The sequence below is a fragment of the Pseudophryne corroboree genome, chromosome 6, assembly GCF_028390025.1.
Source record: "Pseudophryne corroboree isolate aPseCor3 chromosome 6, aPseCor3.hap2, whole genome shotgun sequence".
Classification (NCBI taxonomy): Eukaryota; Metazoa; Chordata; class Amphibia; order Anura; family Myobatrachidae; genus Pseudophryne; species Pseudophryne corroboree.
This window is the reverse complement of record NC_086449.1, coordinates 136,362,406-136,385,713: the sequence shown is the minus strand read 5'-3', so window position 1 is coordinate 136,385,713 and position 23,308 is coordinate 136,362,406. Positions and strand designations below refer to the sequence as shown.

At 48.6% G+C, this 23,308-nt stretch overlaps 1 protein-coding gene across 1 annotated transcript in view; it reads left to right on the top strand.

The window, feature by feature from the left end:
• Window positions 1-10,462: 10,462 nt before the first annotated feature.
• The window catches only part of GOLGA7 (golgin A7), a 34,346-nt gene continuing 21,500 nt past the window's right edge, over window positions 10,463-23,308 (top strand). The window contains exons 1-2 of the mRNA XM_063931879.1: window positions 10,463-10,757; window positions 13,869-13,994. Of these exons, the coding sequence (XP_063787949.1) occupies window positions 10,650-10,757; window positions 13,869-13,994 (234 nt within the window). The 5' untranslated portion in view covers window positions 10,463-10,649. The remainder of the gene's footprint in view (window positions 10,758-13,868; window positions 13,995-23,308) is intronic.

Here is a 23,308-nt window from a genome sequence, read left to right as displayed (position 1 = left end):
TGCTCGAGTTTCCATTCATTTTTCCATAAAGTTGTTGGGAAAAATGGTGGCCTCGTATGAGGTGATACAGTTCGGCAGGTTCCATGCCAGATCTTTCTATTTAGACATCCTGAACAAGTGGTCCGGTTCACATCTCCAGATGCACCGAATGATTCATCTGTCACCGCAGGCCAGGATTTCACTCCTGTGGTGGTTGCAGTCTTCCAACCTGCTGAAAGGTCGAAGTTTCGGGATTCAGGATTGGACCCTCCTCACGACGGATGCCAGTCTATGAGGATGGGGAGCTGTCAACCAGCGCAGTTCCAGGGCAGGTGGTCTGCCCAAGAGGCCCTACTCCCAATCAACATTCTGGAACTACGGGTGATATACAGTGCTCTACTTCAGGCCTCCTCTCTGCTCAGGGATCGGGCGATCCAGGTTCAGTCGGAAAACGCCACGGCAGTGGCATACATCAATCGACAAGGAGGAACAAAAAGCAAGGCCTGCATGCGAGAAGTGTCAAAAATACTTCTCTGGGAGGAAAGAAATGCAAGAGCACTGTCCGCAATTTTCATTCCAGGAGTGGACAACTGGGAAGCAGACTTCCTGAGTCGAGATGGCCTCCTCCCGGGGGAGTGGGGATTACATCCTCAGGTGTTTCAAGAGATTGTCGACACATGGGGATATGATGACTGCGTCTCGCCTCAACAAGAAGCTTTGTTGCTACTGTTCGCGAGCCAGGGACCCTCGGGCGAGTGCAGTGGATGCACTGACGTCACCTTGGCCTTACCGGATGTTCTACCTATTCCCTCCGATCCTGTTGATCCCAAGGGTCCTCCAACGGATCAGACATCACAGAATCCAAGCAATCCTGATTGCGCCGGATTGGCCCCGAAGGGCGTGGTACACAACTCTTCTGGATATGTCCATAGAAGACCCTTGGCCTCTGCAGCTAAGAAAGGATCTTCTTCAGCAAGGACCGCTCATCTACCCGGACTTACGGCGGCTTCGTTTGACGGCATGGAAGTTGAGCAGAATATCCCAGCTCTCAAAAGGTTTTCCAAAAAGGTCATTACCACTATGGTGCTAGCCAGAAAACCTGTCACGTCAAAACATTATCATCATATCTGGAGGAGATATGTCGCTTGGTGCGAGGAACGCACGTACCCGTTTGCAGAGTTTCACTTGGAACATTTCCTACATTTCCTGCAGGCTGGTGTGGATAAAGGCTTACGTCTGGGTTCCGTTAAGGACCATATTTCAGCTATTTCAATTTTCTTTCAGAAGAAATTAGCTATGTTGCTGGAAGTTCAGACCTTCTTACAAGGGGTGCTCCACATACAACCTCCCTTTGTGCCGCCTACGGCACCCTGGGCTTTGGATGTAGTGTTGCAATATTTACAGTCCTGGTTTGAGCCTCTGATGACAGTAGAAGACAAGTACTTCACGTGGAAGAAAGTGATGTTGTCCCTGGCTTCTGCTAGACGCGTTTCAGAATTTGGGGCCTTATTATGTAAAAGTCCCTACTTGGTCTTTTATGAGGACAGAGCGGAGCTCCGGACTCGACAGCAGTTCCTGCCAATGGTTGTCTCCGCATTACATCTGAATCAACCTATTGTGGTTCCATCTTGTTCTGACGCTTCAGCTCTTCCGGAGTCTTTAGATGTGGTGCGCGCTTTGAAGATCTATGTCAAACGCACAGCTCGGGTCAGGAAGACGGATTCCTTGTTCGTGCTGTATGATGCACAGAAAAAGGGTTGCCCTGCTTCAAAGCAGTCCATTGCTCGTTGCATTAGACTTACTATCCAACAGGCCTATGTGTCGACAGCCTTACCTGTACCTCAGTCTATGAAGGCCCTCTCTACAAGGTCAGTGGGCTCTTCCTGGGCGGCTGCCCGTGGAGTCTCGGCCTTACAACTATGCCGAGCTGCTACCTGGTCTGGGAAGAACACTTTTGTGAAATTCTACAAATTTATTACCCTAGGTTATACCCAGTTTGGATAGGCGGTGCTGCAGCAGTCTCTGCACATTCCCGTCCATTCTGGAAGCTTTGGGATATCCCCATCCTACTAATTCTGTCCCCAATATCCCTTATGGATGCTAGAGAAAATAGGATTTTAAATACCTACCGGTAAATCCTTTTCTCATAGTCCATAAGGGATATTGGGGGTAATTCTGAGTTGATCGCAGCAGGAACTTTGTTAGCAGTTGGGCAAAACCATGGCCCTCATTCCGAGTTGTTCGCTCGCTAGCCGCTTTTCGCAGCAGTGCACACGCTAAGCCGCCGCCTACTGGGAGTGAATCTTAGCTTAGCAGAATTGCGAACGAAAGACTCGCAATATTGCGAAAAGATTTTTCAGTGCAGTTTCTGAGTAGCTCGAGACTTACTCTTCCAGTGCGATCAGTTCAGTGCTTGTCGTTCCTGGTTTGACGTCACAAACACACCCAGCGTTCGCCCAGACACTCTCCCGTTTCTCCAGCCACTCCCGCGTTTTTCCCAGAAACGGTAGCGTTTTTTCACACACACCCATAAAACGCCCAGTTTCCGCCCAGAAACACCCACTTCCTGTCAATCACATTACGATCACCAGAACGAAGAAAAAACCTCGTAATGCCGTGAGTAAAATACCAAACTTCTTAGCAAATTTACTCGGCGCAGCCGCAGTGCGAACATTGCGCATGCGCAGTTAGCGGAAAATCGCTGCGATGCGATGAAAATTAACGAGCGAACAACTCGGAATGAGGGCCCATGTGCACTGCAGGGGAGGCAGATATAACATGTGCAGAGAGCTAGATTTGGGTGGGGTGTGCTCAACGGCAATCTAAATTGCAGTGTAAAAATAAAGCAGCCATTATTTACCCTGCACAGAAACAAAATAACCCACCCAAATCTAACTCTCTCTGCACATGTTATATCTGATTCCCCTGCAGTGCACATGGGCCCTCATTCCGAGTTGTTCGCTCGGTAAAAATCTTCGCATTGCAGCGATTTTCCGCTTAATGCGCATGCGCAATGTCCGCACTGCGACTGCGCCAAGTAAATTTGCTATGTAGTTAGGAATTTTACTCACGGCTTTTTCATCGTTTTGGCGATCGTAATGTGATTGACAGGAAATGGGTGTTACTGGGCGGAAACAGGCCGTTTTATGGGCGTGTGGGAAAAAACGCTACCGTTTCCGGAAAAAACGCAGGAGTGGCCGGAGAAACGGAGGAGTGTCTGGCCGAACGCTGGGTGTGTTTGTGACGTCAAACCAGGAACGACAAGCACTGAACTGATCGCAGATGCCGAGTAAGTCTGGAGCTACTCAGAAACTGCTACGAGGTGTGTAATCGCAATATTGCGAATACATCGTTCGCAATTTTAAGATGCTAAGATTCACTCCCAGTAGGCGTAGGCTTAGCATGAGCAAATCTGCTAAAATCCGCTTGCGAGCGAACAACTCGGAATGAGGGCCATGGTTTTGCCCAACTGCTAACAAAGATCCTGCTGCGATCAACTCAGAATTACCCCCATTGGGCGGCCGTCTCTGTGCAGTGACTTTCTGCAGGTTCTCTGCTCTGTGTTACCTGTTTTCAGCTGTTGCTGTTACTGTTGCCAGACGTTGATGGCCTGGTTATGTTTTGGTGTGCTGGTGTATGATTCTCACCAACTTTATTGTTGTTATGTTCCTTCTCTCAATTATGTCATTCTCCTTCGGGCACTGTTTTATCTATAACTGACCTGTAGGAGGGGGCATAGAGGGGAGGAGCCAGAACACTCAGTTGAAGAAATTTAAAGTGCACTGGCTCCTTTGGACCTGTCTATACCCCATCGTACTAATTCTGTCCCCAATATCCCTTATGGACTACGAGAAAAGGATTTACCGGTAGGTATTTAAAATCCTATTTTCCTACCATCTCTCACCCTCAGTGAGGTGTGAACAGAAAAATGTGAGTTTACTCTGCCTGGTTCAGTGAGAGTGGTATCTGTTTGGCAGGTCGACCCTCGTTAGGTCGACAGTCACTAGGTCAACCACTATTGGTCGACATTGACATGGTCGACATGGACAAATGGTCGACACATGACAGGTGGACACATGAAAAGGTCGACATGGCTTTTTTAAAAAATAATAGGATTTTAATTACCTACCGGTAATTTTTTTTCTCGTAGTTCGTAGAGGACACTGGGGTTCCATGGGGTATAGACGGGTCCACTAGCAGCCATGTGCATTTTAAGAATTTGATAGTGTGGGCTGGCTCCTCCCTCTATGCCCCTCCTACCAGACTCAGTCTAGGAAACTGTGCCCGAGGAGACGGACATACTTTGAGAGAAGGATAGATATAGACAGTGGTGAGATTCCGAACCAGCACACACAAACAGAGGAAAGCCATGCTAACCCAACTTTAAATAGGAACAGCAACAGCTGAACCAACAATACTTGACCAAGTAACAGTGCAGGAAAAACGAAGCACCGGGCGGGCGCCCAGTATCCTATACGGACTACGAGAAAAGGATTTACTGGTAGATAATTAAAATCCTATTTTCTCTTACGTCCTAGAGGATACTGGGATTCCATTTAGTACCATGGGGATGTACCAAACCTCCCAAAGTATCAAACTTGTAAAACTTTGCAAACGTGTTCGAACCAGACCAAGTAGCCGCTCGGCAGAACTGTAAAGCCGAGACACCACGGGCAGCCGCCCAGGAAGAACCCACCAACCTAGTAGAGTGGGCCTGTACAGATTTTGGAACCGACAAACCTGACGTGGAATAAGCATGCTGGATAGTGAGCCTGATCCAGAGTGCAAATGTCTGCTTTTAAGCAGGACACCCAATTTTATTGGGATCATATAGAACGAACAGCGGTGAGTAGGATTTCCTGTGACGAGCTGTCCTCTTTACGTATACCTTCAAAGCCCTCACAACATCCAAAGACTTTGAAGTAGCGGAAGTGTCGGTGACAACCGGAACGACAATAGGTTGGTTGATGTGAAATGCAGATACCACTTTCGGAAGAAATTGCTGACGAGTTATGAGTTCAGCTTTATCCTCATGGAAAATTAAATAGGGGCTCTTGAGAGACAAAGCCTCCAGCTCCGACACACGTCTTGCTGAAGCCAAGGCCAACAGTGTGACGGTCTTCCACATAAAATATTTTTTGTCCACTTCCTGTAATGGTTCAAACCAGTCTGATTGAAGGAACTGCAGCACCAAATTGAGATCCCAAGATGCCGTGGGAGCCACAAAGGGAGGTTGGATGCGCAGAACACCTTTCAAAAACGTTTGGACCTCTGGGAGAGAAGCCAATTGTTTTTGAAAGAAAATGGACAAGGCCGAAATCTGGACTGTTATGGAGCCCAGACTTATGCCCACATCCACACCTGCCTGCAGAAAAAGCAGGAAACGTCCCAGGTGAAATTCCACTGCAGAATAAGTTCTGCTCTCACACCAAGAGACGGAGACGTATTTCTTCCAAATACGGTGGTAATGATTAGACGTTACCCCCTTCCTGGCTTGGATCATAGGGGGTAATTCTGAGTTGATCGCAGCAGCAAGTTTGTTAGCAATTGGGCAAAACCATGTGCACTGCAGGGGGGGCAGATATAACATTTGCAGAGAGAGTTAGATTTGGGTGGGTTATTTTGTTTCTGTGCAGGGTAAATACTGGCTGCTTTATTTTTACACTGCAATTTAGATTTCAGTTTGAATACACCCCATCCAAATCTAACTCTCTCTGCACATGTTATATCTGCCCCTCCTACAGTGCACATGGTTTTGCCCAACAGCTAACAAATTTGCTGCTGCGATCAACTCAGAATTAGGCCCATAGTCGGGATAACTTTGTTAGGGATCCCTCTTCTGGCTAGAATCAGCCGTTCAACTTCCATGCGGTCAAACGTAGCCGCGGTAAGTCCTGATAGACGAACGGGCCCTGTTGCAGAAGTTCCTCGCAAAGAGGTAGAGGCCACAGATCTTCGAGGAGCATCTCCAGAAGGTCCGCGTACGAGGCCCTTCTTGGCCAGTCTGGAGCAATGAGTATTGCTTGAACCTTTTCCCTTTTTATTCTTTTGAGAATTCTTGGGATCAGAGGAAGTGGAGGAAACACATACACCATCTGATAGACCCATGGAGTCGTCAGAGCGTCTATCGCCACTGCCTTTGGGTCTCTTGACCTGGAACAATACCGCTTGAGCTTCTTGTTGAGACCATCACGTCGATTTGTGGATATCCCCACCGATGTGTCAAGCACCTGAACACTTCCAGGTGAAGGCCAAACTCCCCCGGGTGCAGGTTGTGTCTGCTGAGGAAGTCTGCTTCCCAGTTGCCTACTCCCGGAATGAAGACCGCTTAAAACGCCACAGTTTTTTTTTCTGCCCAGAGGAGAATTCTAGACACCTCTGACATTGCTGATCTGCTTTTCATTCCGCCCTGTCGGTTTACGTACGTCACTGCCATCACATTGTCCGAATGGACCTGAATGGCCCAATCGTGAAGAAGATAAGAGGCCTGCAGAAGGGCGTTGTATACGGCCCTGAGTTCCAGAATGTTGATTGGAAGAATGGCTTCCTGACTTGACCATCTTCATTAAAACTACACCCCCTGGGTGACTGCTACCCAACCTCTGAGGCTTGCGTCGTGGTTAACAGGATCCAGTCCTGAATTCCGAACCTCCGACCCTCGACGAGGTGAGAAATCTGTAACCACCACAGAAGGGGGTTCCTGGCTTTTGCCGAAAGACGGATCCTCTGGTGCATGTGAAGATGCGATCCAGACCATTTGTCCAACAGATCGAGCTCGAAGGGTCTTGTGTGAAACCTTCCGTATTGAAGCGCCTAGTAAGAGGCCATCATTTTCCCCAGAAGGCGAATGCATAGATGCACCAATATCCGGGTTGGCTTCAGGACATCCCAAACCATCGACTGGATTACCAATGCCTTTTCCAACGGAAGGAACACTTCCTGCGACTCCGTGTCCAGTATCGTTCCCAGGAATGGGAGCCTCCGTGTTGGCTCTGAGATTTTGGAAGGTTCAGAATCCACCCGTGATCCTGGAGAAGTTTGGTTGAGAGACCAATGCTGTCCAGCAACCTCTCCCTGGATGGCGCCTTTATTAGAAGATCGTCCAGGTATGGAATTATGTTCACTCCCTGCGGAGTAGAAACATCATCTCTGCCATCACTTTGGTGAACACCCTCGGTGCCGTGGAGAGACCAAATGGCAGAGCCTTGAACTGGTAGTGACAGTCCTGCAGTGCAAACCGTAGATAAGCCTGATGAGGCGGCCAGATCAGAATGTGAAGGTACACATCCTTAAAATCCAGAGATACTTGGAATTTCCCTTATTCCATACTTGAGATCACCGCTCTCAAAGACTCCATCTTGAACTTGAACACTCTTAAGAACGGGTTCAAGGACTTGCGGTTTCGGTACTATAAACAACTTGTTGTGCAGATGAGGTGGAACTGGAACAATGACTTGAGTCTGTACCAGTTTTTGGATGGCCTGCTGCAAAGTTATACTTGCCTCTTGTGAAGCTGGCAAACCTGATTTTAAATATCTGTGAGGTGGGAGCTCTTGGAACTCCAGTCTGTAGCCCTGGTAAATAATTTACCGTCCACGTGGACTACGACTGGGAATAGTAACCTGTGCCGAGCGCATCGTTAGCAGAGCGAGGCACCTCGCAAGCCATGCAAGGGGACGTGGTACACTGATTGGGGTTCCTGGTCATGTTACGGAAAAAATGACACCAAAAACAGTTCAGAAATCCATGTCAATCTTTTCATGTGTTGGCTATTTGTCCATGTCGACCATGTTAATGTCGACCAATAGTGACTGTCAACCTAATGACTGTTGACCTTAACACATACTTACCTACTTTTAATGTCTCCTCTCTGGGAGAAGCCTGAAGAGGAGACGCTGCAGGAGACTTCAGGGGGCGGGCTGTGACGTCATCAAGCCCCGCCCCCACATCCGGAAAATGCCACGATTTGTGGGTTCGCTGGAAAGAGGCGGGGCTAAAATGACTCGATTCGCGCCATTTTAACCCCTTCCCCACTCCACGGACCCGCGAACTCAGGAGAGTATCTCTCCATCCTACCCGCATCATTCGGAAGAGTAGGCAAGTCTTTTGCATCCTGAGGTGCGGGGGGCTACCCCAAAAAACGGGAGCCTCCCGCAGCTTCCGGGAGAGTAGGCAAGTATGCCTTAACATGGATTGACCATTCATACCAGAACCAGTGAGAGTTTCTAATTGGAATAGAAAATGGAAATTTGCAGAGAAAAACTGCAACTTGCACCTCATTCGCAGCTAATAGGGCTGACCCCATACAGTTCATACAGTGTAACATACCCTCCAACTGTACCTTTTTGGCAGGTACAGTACCTTTTTTTTTGGTCTGTACTGATTTTTGGCTCTCCAAACTTCCATTGAAAGTATCCCCTTTCCTAATTTGTACCGATTTTTAGGTGTAAAATGTTGGAGGGTATGGTGTAACAGGCTGCACGGCAGTGGTGGGCTGGGGCTGGATCATGTTATGCTGATCAGGCAGGTGATGTAATAAAATAGTAGCTACAAAACGATTTTAATCTATAGCCAAAATGGCAGATTACATAGCAGCCTACAAAGCAGATCAGTGGCGTAACTAGAAATTTTTCCCCAAGCCCAAAAATTCTCTGCCCCCCCCCCCCCCCCATAATTGTCACTAGTAAAGTGGTGAATCTGCGTGCGCCAAAGGGGTGTGGCTTTGCATAAAGGGGCGTGCATTGCCGTAAAAGACTATACTCCAGTTTTGCAACCTGCACGCCCAGACGTTGGCCACCACAGGAAAAAAAAGAATCCCGATTTATGCATTATTTGTCATTTTTCCTCCGTATAATAATGCCCAGTATACATTATGCCACATACTGCAATGGCCCTTAGACATTATGCCACATACCACAATGCCCGTGATATAGTATGCCACACACCGTAATGCCTGTGACACATTATGATACACACCGCAATGTCCGTGATACATTATGACACAAACCGCAATGTCCGTGATACATTATGCCACACACCGCAATGCCAATTACACATTAAGTTCTACAGTAAGGCTTCTAATTACTTTTAAATTACCTGCCCGTAACCAGGGGGTTCATGCTCTTGGTTCCATGCACGGTGCCAGGGGTTTTCATGCTCAGGGTGTCATGCTCGTTGCCAGGAGTTTCATGCGGTAGGTGTTATGCTTGTTGTCAGAGGTATCATGTGCTGGGTTTCAAGCTTGTTGCCAATTGGTAATATTCGCTGCCAGGGGTTTCATGCACTGGGTGTCATGCTCGTTGCTAGGGGGTAATGCTTGTTGCCAGGGATTTCATGAGCTGGGTGTTGTGCTTGTAACCAGGGGGTAATGCTTGTTGCTAGGGCTGTGCTCCCAGTGCCAGATATTCCCCCACAGTGCCAGGTACACATATGCCCCCAGTGCCATTTATGACCCCCCCCCCCCCCCCCCCGGTGCCAGGTACACATATACCCCCAGTGCCAACTATGCCCCCTCCAGTGCCAAATATGCTCCCCCAGAGCCAAATATGCCCCCCCAGTGCCAAATATTCTCCCCCACAGTGCCAGGTACACCCCCGTCCCTCCCCTCCGGGCTCCCCCGCTGCTGTGCTGTGAGTTTTGTGAAGGAGGGACACGGAGGCAGCAGCGGCGTGTCTGTTTAATGAAGTGCCCATTCGTGATCTCCGATTGGCTCACGAACGGGCACTTCATTAAATAGACATGCCGCTGCCGCCGGAGACCCAGGAGGGACACACAGGAGAGGCGCACGCTGTGCCCTCCGTGTCCCTCCTTCCCAAAACAGAATCAGTGGCGGCCCTGCGTGCCTCCAAGCGCTCGCAGTGGCTGCGGACCCCTAGTTACGCCACTGAAGCAGATCAACTCAATTTCAGAACATGGGACCCCCTGGGTTAGCATAGCTAAGCTTCCTCAGAACACTATCTACGTGGATATCTGTCGGGAGTAGATCAAAGCAAGCCAACGTGCCCAAAGCGTAGGGAGGGAAGCGAGCCAACGAAGGGAGGCGTTTTGATATTCTGAACAAGTTTAATGCATACCCTCCCAACATGACCCTCTCCAGGAGGGACAGAATGCTCTGCTTCTGCACTTTTCTCTTAATTTATGATTGCCCTCATCTGTGCTGAAACACCTTTCTTATCCATTAAGCTGTTCAACAAAGGTGCTGGCAATCATAAATTAAGAGAAAAGTCCAGAAGCATAGCAGTGTGTCCCTCCTGGAGAGGGTCGTGTTGGGAGGTATGCCCTCCAACATGACCCGCCCCACTAGGTATAAAATGCTGTTTCTGGACTTCCCTCTTAATTTATTATTGCCATCACCTGTGAAGAAACAGCTTTCTTATCATTTAACTAGTTCAACACAGGTGATGGAAATCATAAATTAAGAGGGAAGTCCAGAAACAGAGCATTTTATACCTAGTGGGGAGGGTCATGTTGGAGGGTCTGTTAATGATGTTCTGAGGCAGTTTAGCTATCCCAGTGGGTCCCATGTTCTGACCTTGAGTCAGGCAGATTATATGTCAGGCTACATGGCAGCAGATTACATAGCAGGTTATATGACAGGACCAGGTTAGCCCATATAGACTTCCAGGAACTGTATTATTTCTATACAGAAGGATACACATACCACCGTGCGCATGCGAGTCGCTGGTGGATCACGTGATTATTCTGATCACGTGTCTCTCGTCGCTCGCTTTACGGCTGCCGCAAAGCACCGCTGGGGCCTCGGTTTACGGAAGCAGTGGGTGAGTCCGGAATGTGGGTTCCCCCCCCCCCCCCGTGATAGCCGTATGCCGGCCACCGTCCGTGTGCTCCTCACTGTACATCTGCGTTACCCTACACGGAGACCCCCTGTCACAGCTCCGTGCCTCGCTCTGTAGCATCTAACACACGGCTGACCCGCACTAATACTAATACTACCCCTACTGATACAATCACCCCCACCCGCACTACCACTGCTAATAACTTGTCATCACAGGGCTGTACAGTGGGGCAGGGCACCGTCTGGAGCTCAACAGTGTGCGTGTGTTTATTTTTATATATATATATATATATATATATATATATATATATACACACACACACACACACAGTCCATATTAGGGAGACACGAATTATGTCACTGGTGGCAAGGTGTGCTTAGATTTGTAGTTACACAGGTTTCCTGGGAGATGAGTGTTTGCTCCTCTCATAGAAAATATAGTCAGTCAGTATTGCCACTTGGCCAAAATCGGACAAAGTCGGTATTGCAAACACAGTCATTATATGCATCGGGGTTAGCCCGAATCTCACGGTGTGTATGCACCTTTATTCTAGGTTGTCAGACAATTTGGACAAGTGGAAGACCCTCCCTTAGTTTTCCTACTGGCAGGAAATGTGAGCAGAGGATAAATATTCCACCCTGCAGCCGCCATGTTGCGGGGTCCCCCCCCCCCACAGTTGCCATGTTTTCAAGTAACGTGATTTCATGCCCCCAGCTGTGCAGCTAGTGGAGCTGCGTGCTGGGACGTGTATGCATAAACAAAGAACCCCCTTTGTTTTTGAAACTGTAGCTCCCAGAAATATCTTTAGTTCCCCACTATAGTATGTCTGTGCAGTGGGGTGTGAGTGGGAGAACCTATCGGGAGCTGCAGTCTTGGTGATTTCTCACTAGTCAGCGTGGTAACCCAGTGACCACAGCGGCAAGTGCTGCCGGGGCTGGGAACCCACAGGATAGCAGCTGTGTGGAGTCGCCTATGAGAGTGGGTATGGTGATGCTTTCTCCTTAGCCGGGGATGCTGGTGTTTCTCTTCCTTCTGGTAGCATTTTAGTTTTTTCATCCGTGCTGTGGACTGTTGGAGCTTTAATATAATACAGCAATAATGCATGTATAAAATATGTATAGTAAGCATGGCTGGTGTGTGTAATGAGCATTGTGTGGGTCCTATGCTAATGTATAAGATCAAATACCACACAACTAACTGATCTTCCTTTGGGCACACGTTCCTGGCTCATCTTTTCCTTAGATTTGCACATCTCTCGGTCTGGCGTGCTGTGTTTTTAAGGCTGAACTCTTCCAAGCTTGTCTGGCTAAATGCATATTACCCTTGGCTTATATGTGCCCATCTTTTGATATATTTGGAAGGTGTGGTTTTCAGTATGCCGCCGGCGACCAGCATACCGGCGCCGGCATGCTGACACATTCTCCCTCTTGTGGATCCACGATCCCCCTGGAGGGAGAATAAACCGTGCCCGCAGCGTGGTGAGCGCAGAGAGCCCGCAAGGGGCTCATTAGCGCTCGGCCAGCTGTCGGGATCCCGGCGCCGGTATGCTGGCCCCCGGGATGCCGGCCACCGGCCACCCATACTACACCCATTTGGAAGATGTGTAATCCTACATGCCCTGCCTAGAACATGAGATGTGCATAGCACAGTGGCTCTCAAACTGTGTGCCGCAGCACCCTGGGGTGCCTCAGGATACTTGCAGTGGTGCCTTGGATTGGTGGTCCAGGGTTAATTAAAATTATTTGTGGTCAATGTAATTGGTAAAACCAGTGCTGGTGGCTGCCAATCATAAAATATGTGGACAAACAGAAGTGAATCTTGTCCCTTACCACATAACGGAACCTAATGGGCCCTACACACTGGCCGACATGACTGCACGATATGAACGATCTCGTTCATAAATGAACGAGCTAACGTTCATATCGTGCAGTGTGGAGGCTCCAGCGATGAACGCTGCGCGGCCCCGCGCTCGTTCATCGCTGGTCCTCTGTCAGCTGTACATGCAGGCCAATATGGACGATCTCGTCCATATTTGCCTGCAGTTCTATGGAGCCGTGTGACGGGGGGAGTGAAGAAACTTCACTCCTCCCGTCACTGCCACCGGGTCGCCCGTCGGCCGTATCCTACGTCGGGCAGCTCGGCGGCGGATCGGTCAGTGTGTAGGGCCTATAAGGATGACATTCAAACACAATTTGCTTAATTTTAATATTTTTTTTTAATTTCTTAAGTAACTTTTAGTCTAGGGGTGGTGTGAAAACAATTCTGATACTCTAGGGTGCCGTGACTCAAAAAAGTTTGGGAACCACTGGCCTAGTATATGCAGCCCCACAATGCTGTTTGTAGATCCACTCACAATCTAGGATCAGCAGCCTGTGATCCGAGCAGTCAGGATGCTGGGGTGTGAGTACTCCCATCATTGGTAAATATTCTATATTGAGAGCTCCACTTTTATAATTGAGTTTGTTTTTGAAATTACATTTTATGTAAAAATATATTCTGTTAATACTTCTAGAACAATAATTAAGAAAAACCCTAAAAACATATATAATTACTAAACCCTTCCTACTTCTGCCACCGCACATAATGTATAGGAAATTTGAGATCTAAATTATACTGAAAATGCCATTTTACTATTCACTAATTAGTGTAATAACTTTGATTACTATGAAATACGAGATTGATAAATACAGTATATATATATCTTTTAAAAATGATCTTTTACCCATGAGATGGATGATTTAGACAATAGAGGAGCAATAATTATAAAGTATATCCCTATATTAAGGTTGTATTTTTAATCAGATTTGCTGCAGAGATGTGTAATTCTATAACAAAGTAGGAAGTGAACTTGTAAACTTTGTTATTGTGGGGCTTGTTAAGTGTATCATTAATTACTGTGTTCCTGAACACTTCCTATAAACTGATGTGTCACCAAAGTTAAATGTGGACTGATTGATGGCATCTGTCACTGTTTCACCAAGGCTGAATTTAGACTCCCATGTACAGTTTAGTGCCTGCGTCCATCAGTATTGCATGTTTGTGTACACTGACAAATATAGGTTAACAGATTTATTCTGTGTTTCTGCCCTTTAGATTGTGCCTCCCGTGGCCATGAGACCGCAGGCAGCTGTGGCTGGTAAAGTCTTCATCCAGAGAGACTACACCAATGGCACTTTGTGTCAGTTCCAGACAAAGTTCCCCTCCGAGCTGGAGACCCGGGTAAGTGTAGCTATGTAAACTACCTGGTCTGGATGTCATCCAGCTTATAAACTATAGGAAAACCTGTATATCAGGATGGCTGTGTTCTGTATCACAGTTCTGTTTATTTTATATTTGTATTTCGTAGCGCTGTTCAATGTTATCTGTGCGCTTTCTTCAGTCTTTTACATGGCACAAGGAGCTTAAAGTGCGATTTGTGAAATTGCGTTTGCTCTGCAAAATCGTGGGGAGAATGGATCATATGAGCATAATATACTAAATGTGCTAAATAAATGGGGTATGGGTCGACCCAACTTTGGTCGAGATGGGCGTTGGGTCAACGGGTAAAAAGGTTGACATGAGTTTTGTTTTTTTTTAGTTTTTGGTGTCGTTTTCTCCGTAAAGTGACGGGGAACCCCAAATAGTGTACCGTATCTCCTTGCAGCTTCGAGCAAGGTGCCTCACTACGCTTGGCACAGGTTACCGTTCCAATCGTAGTCAACGTGGATCGTGAAGTATGAAATAAATCCAAAAATTGAAGGGAAAAAAAGTGAAAGACTCACGTCGACCTTTTTACCTGTCGACCTAGTACATGTCGACCTAACAGCAATGTCGACCTAATGACTGTTGACCTAAGTTGGGTCGACCTAACGACCGTATCCCATATAAATGTTACACAAACTCTGATAACCACCTCTAGATCTCGCTGCACAGGTTCTATGCCGGCTGCTAAGCAGGTGGCAGTTTGGTCTGCATTTCCTTCTGGAAAATGACTACTGGAACCAATCGTGACATTAGTAATGACGTACACTACAGCCATGTCTGTCTTTTATCACTGATCTGTCCGCACAGGGGTTGCAAGTTTCAGCAACAGCTGTAGGTGACCGGCTGTGTTTCTCTCCTTGTACCTTTTGTCACTTATGAAAGCGTAATAATCTTTCTATTTTTATGCTTATGGGGGTCGTGTGACAGAGTAAAGACAAGTAAAAGTTTACATTTTATAAGACTTCTGTAAATGTGACTACATAAATCTCACTACTTACTGCTCTTTCTCTTCAGTTAGTTTCCTATCTGCACGCCCTCAGTCTTGACCACTTATAAACACGCTATCATTTCCACACTTCGCCAACCCTCAGCAGGACCACCTAATGGGTTGTATTGGTGGCTTGCAGTCACTACACTTGTCATTGCTTCACTATCCATGTGAGGTGTAATTCTAATGATGTATGCCCATCATGTGCATTCAGAATCTGTCAGTGCACGTTTCAGCAGTGTGTGCAGTGAAGTATATACTTAAAAACTGCTTAACCGTAATCAGACGCAAATACAAGAAGTATGCCTTAACATTGAAAACATGTATAGCAAGGGGTAGGGAAATCCCAGCATCCAAGTAGCCAATGCAGCTAAACAGTTTCTGCTGGTTTCTAACTTTTGTCTGTCCTTATTATTTGGCTGGTAGGTGCACACCTTCACTGGCTCCTTTAAAAGATCAGCTGGATCATTATTAGACTGACTGCCTTCTGAATTCTGCATTTTCTATTTATATGCAGAGTTTACTCTTTTCCGATTAGCAGAGCTATCCAGAGTTACTGCATATGTACGCGCAGCAACCCGGAATTTTGGTTAGTTTGATACCGCTTTGACATGTGACCCTGGAATTTGGCAGGTCTAGCAAGCCAGTAAATTCCCAGGGTTTGGCTCTGTGACCCTGGTCGGGAGCATGGTCGTGGATTCAGGGCTTTCACACACAAATCCCAGGTTGATGCGCGTTCGTGTCCAAAATCCTGGGATTTCCATGTATGTGTGAAAGGTGCATGATAGGGGACTGTAAAAATAATGTGGGTCGAGTGACCTGGCATTTCTACCCAGGTACGTACAACGGTTGAACCCGGGATTTACCTGGGCTGCGAATGTGAACAGGTAAGCTAGGTCGTTGGGACTCATTTTCAAGCATAGAAAGGGCTGGTCCTAGTAGATGATCTCATCCCCAAGCGTTGGCACTGCACAGGCGAGCAGTGATGTCGCTGACCCGGCAAAAAACTGTGTCCTGCCGCAAGTCTAAAAGGGCTCTTGGGCCGGGTCGCATCCGAGTTGGAGCTGTCTAAAAAATCCCAGATGTGGCCCGGCATTTCAGTCTGAAAGGTGTAGAAGTCTTTCACCTCTGGGGCAAGCTGCCATGTTAGGCGGGAGTGGCTTGTAGGATGATGATAGCACAGAGTTTCCCAAACGTGGTTGTCGAGGCACCCCAACGGACCAGGTTTTAACTGTATCCACGCTTGGCCACAGGTGACTTAATTAGCACCTCAGTTAATTTGATGTAACCATCTGTGCTGAGACATGGATATACCTTAATCCCGGACTGTTGGGGTGCCTTGAGGACCGTGTTTGGGAACCTCTGTAATAGCTTATAGCCAGGCAGGCTAGTCTGCCTCGCACGGCGGGGATGCTTTTGTACCTGACAAGTAGCTTCCTGCCAGTGCAGCTCCTGTGCGTGCTGGCAGGGAGCTACTGACCGCGTCCCGGGTCGCAGCTGCTGTGTGTGATGTCATGCAGCCGCCACGGTCCGGACACGCCTCCGTTGTCCGTGCCGTGCCCCACCAACGGCGTTCTGACGCCGTTGGCATGCCCTCTCCCGCCCCGCGACCTCCTCTGCCTGTCTACCAGGCAGCGGTGATCGCAGTCTAGAGATGCTGATAGCATCTTACTGGGCTCCCGGGGTGCGCACGCGCAGTGTGGCCGCTGCGTGTGCGCACTCCACAAAAATGATTCAGACTGCGAACGCTGCCGCGATCCAGTCTGAATTACTCCCTTAATCCTCAGCTTTTTGACCAGCTGAGTTGGGTGGGGAAGTGGTACTTTAGTTTTTAATAACCGTCTGTGTAGCACCAAACAATGTATTATATTATTAGTCATATCTGAATATTTACATTTTGAGGATTTTGTTAGTGAAAATTGATTTCTAAATCATTGCTGGCAGTCGTGTGAATGTCTGGCTGGTGTATTTAACTTGAGTGGGTGATAGTAACGGGTATGTACAGTTTCCTAAGAGTTTGCCCATTTTTCTGCAGTGTCAGGTGATCTTTTAAAAATAAGTGCTGACTTGGATCCAACACTTAGGAGCTTTTTGTTCACGATGGGATTTGCAGGGTTTATTTTCCCCCGGTAACATTGCAGGGCTGCTTATTTCGTTTGGGAGGGTTTGAAGCGTTGAGTTGTGTGTTATCATCTTTGTGCCTCTGCGGAAGGATTACGCTGTCATGCAATCCTCACAGAGCTCCTATTCATCAGCCGGGGATTGTTCTGAAGTAATCCGTAGCATGTGAGCAGGGCTGATATGAAGGTGGAGTCCATGAATGTAATGCAGTGTACTTACAGAGCATGATACCACTCCAGATCGCCCATGTTTTAACTTTCTATCTACAACACTGTTTTGGAAAGAGAATTACCCAGAGTAGAACTTTTTAATTCTAGATGTGAAAAGTACGAATATAAAATGAATGGATTGTAAAGGACTAAACGGACTGTGTGTCCAAAATGTTTACCTGCCATTACTGCATGTCCCATAATAAATTCTACTAGATGGATGTTTTTATTCCATTTATAAATTCTGGGAGCACTGGTCACTACCTGCTGGCCCAGTATTGCTAGCCTTCACCTCCGTGCCAAAGGGGTTATTCAGTCCACATCACTAAGCCATGCAACAGCAATTTCCCCTCTGGTAGCGTCGGTGCACACGCGCAGGTCCCGTCTTGCGCGTGCACACTCGGGCAATGCGATTGGGTCACATTGGCTTCAAACGCCTGTGCCTGATAGGCAGCGTGGGGGTGATGGGAGGGCGACAACGGCAGAAAAATGGGAATTCAGTGGCGGTTTCGCTGCCTCCCCAAAAACTCCACCGAACTGCTCCCATTTTCGAGGGCAGGGGGTCGTCCACAGTTGCTGCGACTGCAGTTAAATTACGGTCGCAGCCACTGGGCGGCCCCCAGCATGCGAAATAATGAATTGTAGATTCTGCAATCCAACCTGAATAACGCCCCAAGTTCTTATGCTTTCAGCATGAAATGAAGAATTATTATTGTTTCTCTTACGCCCTAGAGGATGCTGGGGTCCATATTAGTACCATGGGGTATAGACAGGTCCACCAGGAACCATTGGCACTTTAAGAGTTTAATAGTGTGGTCTGGCTCCTCCCTCTATGCCCCTCCTACCAGACTCAGTTTAGAAAATGTGCCCGGAGGAGCCGGTCACAGCTAGGGGAGCTCTACAGAGCTTTTCTAGTAAAGTGTATTTTCAGAGTTTATTTTTTTACAGGAGGCTGTTGGCAACAGCCTGCCTGCAACGAGGGACTGAGGGTGGGAGCAGTGTCCGCCCTGCGGGGTCTGAGCTACTGTCTCCGCTGACTGGACATTGAGCTCTAGAGGGGATAGATCGCGCCCCGCCACAGGGGAACGCTCACCCCAGCAGCATGCCACCACCCCCTTGCAGAGCTGAAGTGTGGCGAGTGAGTCACCGCCCCCCCCCCCCCAACAAGCGGGGGGTCGGTGTGAAGATGGCGGCTACAGGGTAGGAGCGCAGTATTAACTGCGCTCCTGGACGGCTCAACGGTACATAAGTGCGGCGCTGTGAGGGGCGCCCTGAGCCAGCGTCTGACTCTACACTGACCAGTCCAGCCTGTCGGGGTCTGCGGATCTCAGCCAGCACAAAATTACCTCAGGCCAGATTAATCTTGAAGAGCGGGATGACAGCGCCATTAAAGAGGCGGAGCTTCTCAGAGCGGACCCAGCAGCGTTTCAGTACCATTTTCCTGCCTGCAGTCGGATGCAAGTGGAAGATCAGTCCCTCCAGTGCATCTCCAGCTATCTGTACGGTACCAGGGGGTTGTAGAAGGGAGGGGAGGCTGTGTAAAGGCTATGTCACCTATTAAGGGACACAGTCAGGGCTGGTTTGGGGTCTCCCTATACCTATAAATAGCGCTGTATGTATGTATGTGTGTGTGTGAGTTGGCTCCAATCTCTGTGTGTCTCTGCCATTCTGGGGGGGGGGGGGGGGGGGGGAACTCTGCCCAGTACCCTGTGTGTATGTGGGGTGTATTTGCAAACATGTCTAGAGACTCTGTTTCATATGCTCCAGAGGATTTATCTTCTCAGGAAGATCCCATCCCATGTAATGAGGATTGCACTGTTGTAGCGCAGATCCCAGCTAGAGAACCGGAGTGGGTTAGCCCAGTGGTTTCCAAACTTTTTTTAATCGCGGCGCCCCAGAGTATCGGAATTTTTTTCATGGCACCCCTAGGCCAAAAATTTCTTATTGAGAAATTTAGAATGTGTTTATATGTCATCCTTACAGTCAGTTGTGTGGTGAGGGACAAGATTTGCTTCTGTTTGTCCCCATATTTTATGACTGACAGCTACTAGCACTAGTTTTGCCTATTATATTGACCATGAATAATTTGAATTGGTCCTGGACCACCAATCCAAGGCACCCCTGCAAATGTCCCGAGGCACTCCAGGGAGCCACGGCACACAGTTTGGGAACCACTGGGTTAGCCTCTCTCAGGGGAACTATTTCTCAGATTTCTGAAAGGGTTACAAGAACTGAGCATGCAACTCAAGTATTACAATCCTCTATGGTTGTGTGGTGTGATACTGCTCCCTCAGGGTCCCCTGCGGTACATTCTCACAAATGTGCACTTGCCAAAATTATGCAGGATGACACGGACACCGATTCTGAAACTGGTGTCGGGGATGTGTCGAGGGGACGGTATCACTTGCTAAGGGGGTGCAGATGATGATTGAGGCCGTAAGGGATGTGTTGCACAGTTCTGACACAACTCCTGAGCAGGTTGAGGAGGCCTTTTTCACGGACAGTAAAAAGACCCCCTCACCTTCCCAGCATCTAAAGAATTAAATGCTATCTTTGAAAAAGCCTGGGAAAATCCGGAGAAAAAATTCCAGATCCCTAAGAGAGTCTTGGTTGCTTTCCCCTTCCCAGAGGAAGATAGAAGTGGGAGTCTCCGCCGATAGTTGACGCCACTGTCTCCAGGCTGTCAAAACAGATGGTTTTACCAGTCCCGGGATCTACCGCGTTGAAGGACCCGGCAGATCGCAAGGTGGATGCTACGCTAAAATCCATTTACACGGCTGCAGGGGCTATACTGCTGCCTACTGTTGCCTGTGCTTGGATTTCTAAAGCTTTTGCCAGGTGATCAATCACTCTGCAGGAGGAATCGACTACAATGGATAAAGGGGACGTTGATTTATTTTTACGTAATATTCAGGATTCTGCAGGGTTCCTGGTAGATTCCATGAAGGACCTGGGTTCCATGGCTGCGGGGATCTCCTCCATGTCCGTCTCGGCTCGCAATGGTCTGCGGACGGGGAATCCAGAAAGAGTGTGGAGGGCCTACCATATTCAGGTCAGGCTCTCTTTGGGGAGTCGCTGGATGCGTGGATTGCCACGGCTACCGCGGGTAAGTCTCCTTTTCTCCCCTCAGCTGCACCGGCTACAAAGAAGCCTTTAACACCAGCCACGTCACTGTACTTTCGGCCCGCGAGGCCTAGAAAGAACAAGCCCTCGAACACCTTCTTCAGAGGTGGTCGTGCTAAAGCAAAGAAGCCTGCTCCCGCAGGTTCCCAAAACCAGAAGCCTGCATCTGGTACCCCAAAGTCCTCCGCATGACGGTGGACAGCTCAGCCTTGAGGAAGGTCAGGTGGGGGCAAGACTCTGGCATTTCAGCCACATCTGGATGTCGTCTGGCCTGGACCCTTGGGTACAGGATATAGTGTCCAGGGGGTACAGGCTGGAGTTTCAAACTCTCCCACCTCAGTTTCTTCAAATCAGGCTTGCCAGCTCTGCCTGCTGACAGGACAATTCTTCTGGAGGCTATCCGAAAATTGGTGGTGTCCGAGGTCATTGTTCCAGTTCTGGCTCATCAGTTGAACAAAGGTTACTATTCAAACCTTTTCGTGGTACCGAAGCCGGATGGTTCGGTATGGCCTATTCTGAACTTAAAATCTTTGAACCCTTATCTCAGGGAGTTCAAATTCAGGATGGAGTCTCTGAGAGCTGTCATCTCAGGACTGACGGATGGGGAGTTCCTGGTGTCCCTGGACATCAAGGATGCGTACCTCCACATTCCCATTTGGTCGCCGCATCAGGCATATCTCAGGTTTGCACTGTTAGACGACCACTATTAGTTTCAGGCGCTGCCGTTTGGCCTCTCCAGAGCACCGAGGGTCTTCACCAAGGTGATGGTGGAGATGATGGTTCTCCTCCGCACGCAGGGGGTGAACATAATTCCGTATCTGGACGATCTCCTGATCAAGGCGTCGTCCAGGGAGAAGTTGTTAAGATCCATTGCGCTCACGACACAACTGCTCAAGGAGCACGGTTGGATCCTGAACCTTCCAAAGTCTCATCTGGAGCAGACAAGGAGGCTGTCTTTCCTGGGGATGATCCTAGACACGGAAGTGCAGAGGGTGTTTCTACCAGTGGAGAAAGCATTGGTGATCCAAACAATGGTCCGGGATGTCTTGAAGCCTGCCTGGGTATCGGTTCATCAGTGCATCCACCTTCTGGGGAAGATGGTTGCCTCTTTCGAGGCTCTGCAGTACGGAAGGTTTCATGCTCGATCCTTTCAGCTGGAACTCTTGGACCAGTGGTCGGGATCTCACCTACATATGCACCAGAGGATACGTCTGTCACCGAAAGCCAGGATTTCGCTCCTCTGGTGGCTACAACTACCACACCTTCTGGAAGGCCTTGGAGCTCAGGACTGGATCCTTCTAACCACAGATGCAAGTCTAAGAGGTTGGGGAGCAGTCGCTCAGAGGGAAACCTTACAAGGAAGGTGGTCGAATCAAGAATCCCTTCTACCGATAAACATCCTGGAGCTAAGAGCCATGTACAACTGCCTTCTGCAAGCAGCACACCTTCTTCTACAGGATCGGGCTGTTCAGTCGGACAACGTGACCACAGTGGCCTACATAAACTGACAAGGCGGAACGAAGAGCAGGGCTGTAATGTCAGAGGTGTCAAGAATTCTCCTCTGGGCAGAAAGACACGCGGTGGCGATGTCCGCAATCTTCATTCCGGGAGTAGACAACTGGGAAGCAGACTTCCTCAGCAGACACTATCTCCATCCAGGAGAGTGGGGCCTCCACCCGGAGGTGTTTGAGAAGGTAACCGGTTGGTGGGGAGTTCCTCACATAGGCATGATGGCCTCCCGCCTCAACAAGAAGCTGCGGAGGTACTGTTCCAGGTCGAGAGACCCGCAGGCAGTGCGGTGGACGCACTGGTGACACCGTGGGTGTTCACGTCAATGTATGTGTTCCCTCCACTTCCTCTGATACCAAAGGTTAACGAAGGTTCTGTCAATCCTCATTGCACCGGACTGGCCAAGTAGGGCTTGGTACGCGGATCTGCTGGATCTTCTGCTGGAAGACCCAAGGCCCTTGCCTCTTTGGGAGGATCTGCCACTGCAGGGGCCGTTCGCCTATCAAGACTTACCACGGCTATGTTTGACGGCATGGCGGTTGAATGCCAGATCTTAGTTCGGAAGGGTATCCCAAGTGAGGTTATTCCTACCCTGATACAGGCTAGGAAGGGGGTAACGTCTAAGCATTACCATCGAATTTGGAAAAAATATGTTTCTTGGTCTGAGTCCAAGAAATTTCTTGCGGTGGAGTTTCAACTTGGACGTTTTTTCCTTTTTCCTGCAAGCAGGTGTGGATATGGGCCTGAGATTGGGCTCCATCAAGGTCCAGATCTCTGCTTTGTCCATCTTCTTCCAAAAACAATTTGCTGTCCTCCCTGAGGTTCAGACCTTTATGAAAGGGGTTCTGCACATCCAGCCTCCCTTTGTGGTGCCAACGGCACCCTGGGATCTTGATGTGGTGTTGCAGTTCCTGCAATCAGCTTGGTTTGAGCCTCTACTGGAGGCTGATATCAAGTTTCTCACGTGGAAGGCGGTCACTTTGTTGGCCTTAGCTTCTGCTCAACGCGTGTCTGAATTGGGAGCTTTATCTTGTAAAAGTCCCTATCTGATCTTCCATGAAGATAGGGCGGAACTTAGGACTCGTCCGCAGTTCCTGCCTAAGGTTGTATCGGCTTTCCATATCAATAAACCTATTGTGGTGCCACTGACTGCTCAATTGCTTCAAAGGCCTTGGATGTTGTGAGGGCTTTGAAGATTTATGTGAAGAGGACGGCTCGTCATAGAAAATCTGACTCTGTCCTCTATGATCCCAAGAAAATTGGGTGTCCTGCTTCTAAGCAGTCGATTTCACGCTGGATCAGGTTCACCATCCAGCATGCATATTCTACGGCAGGATTGC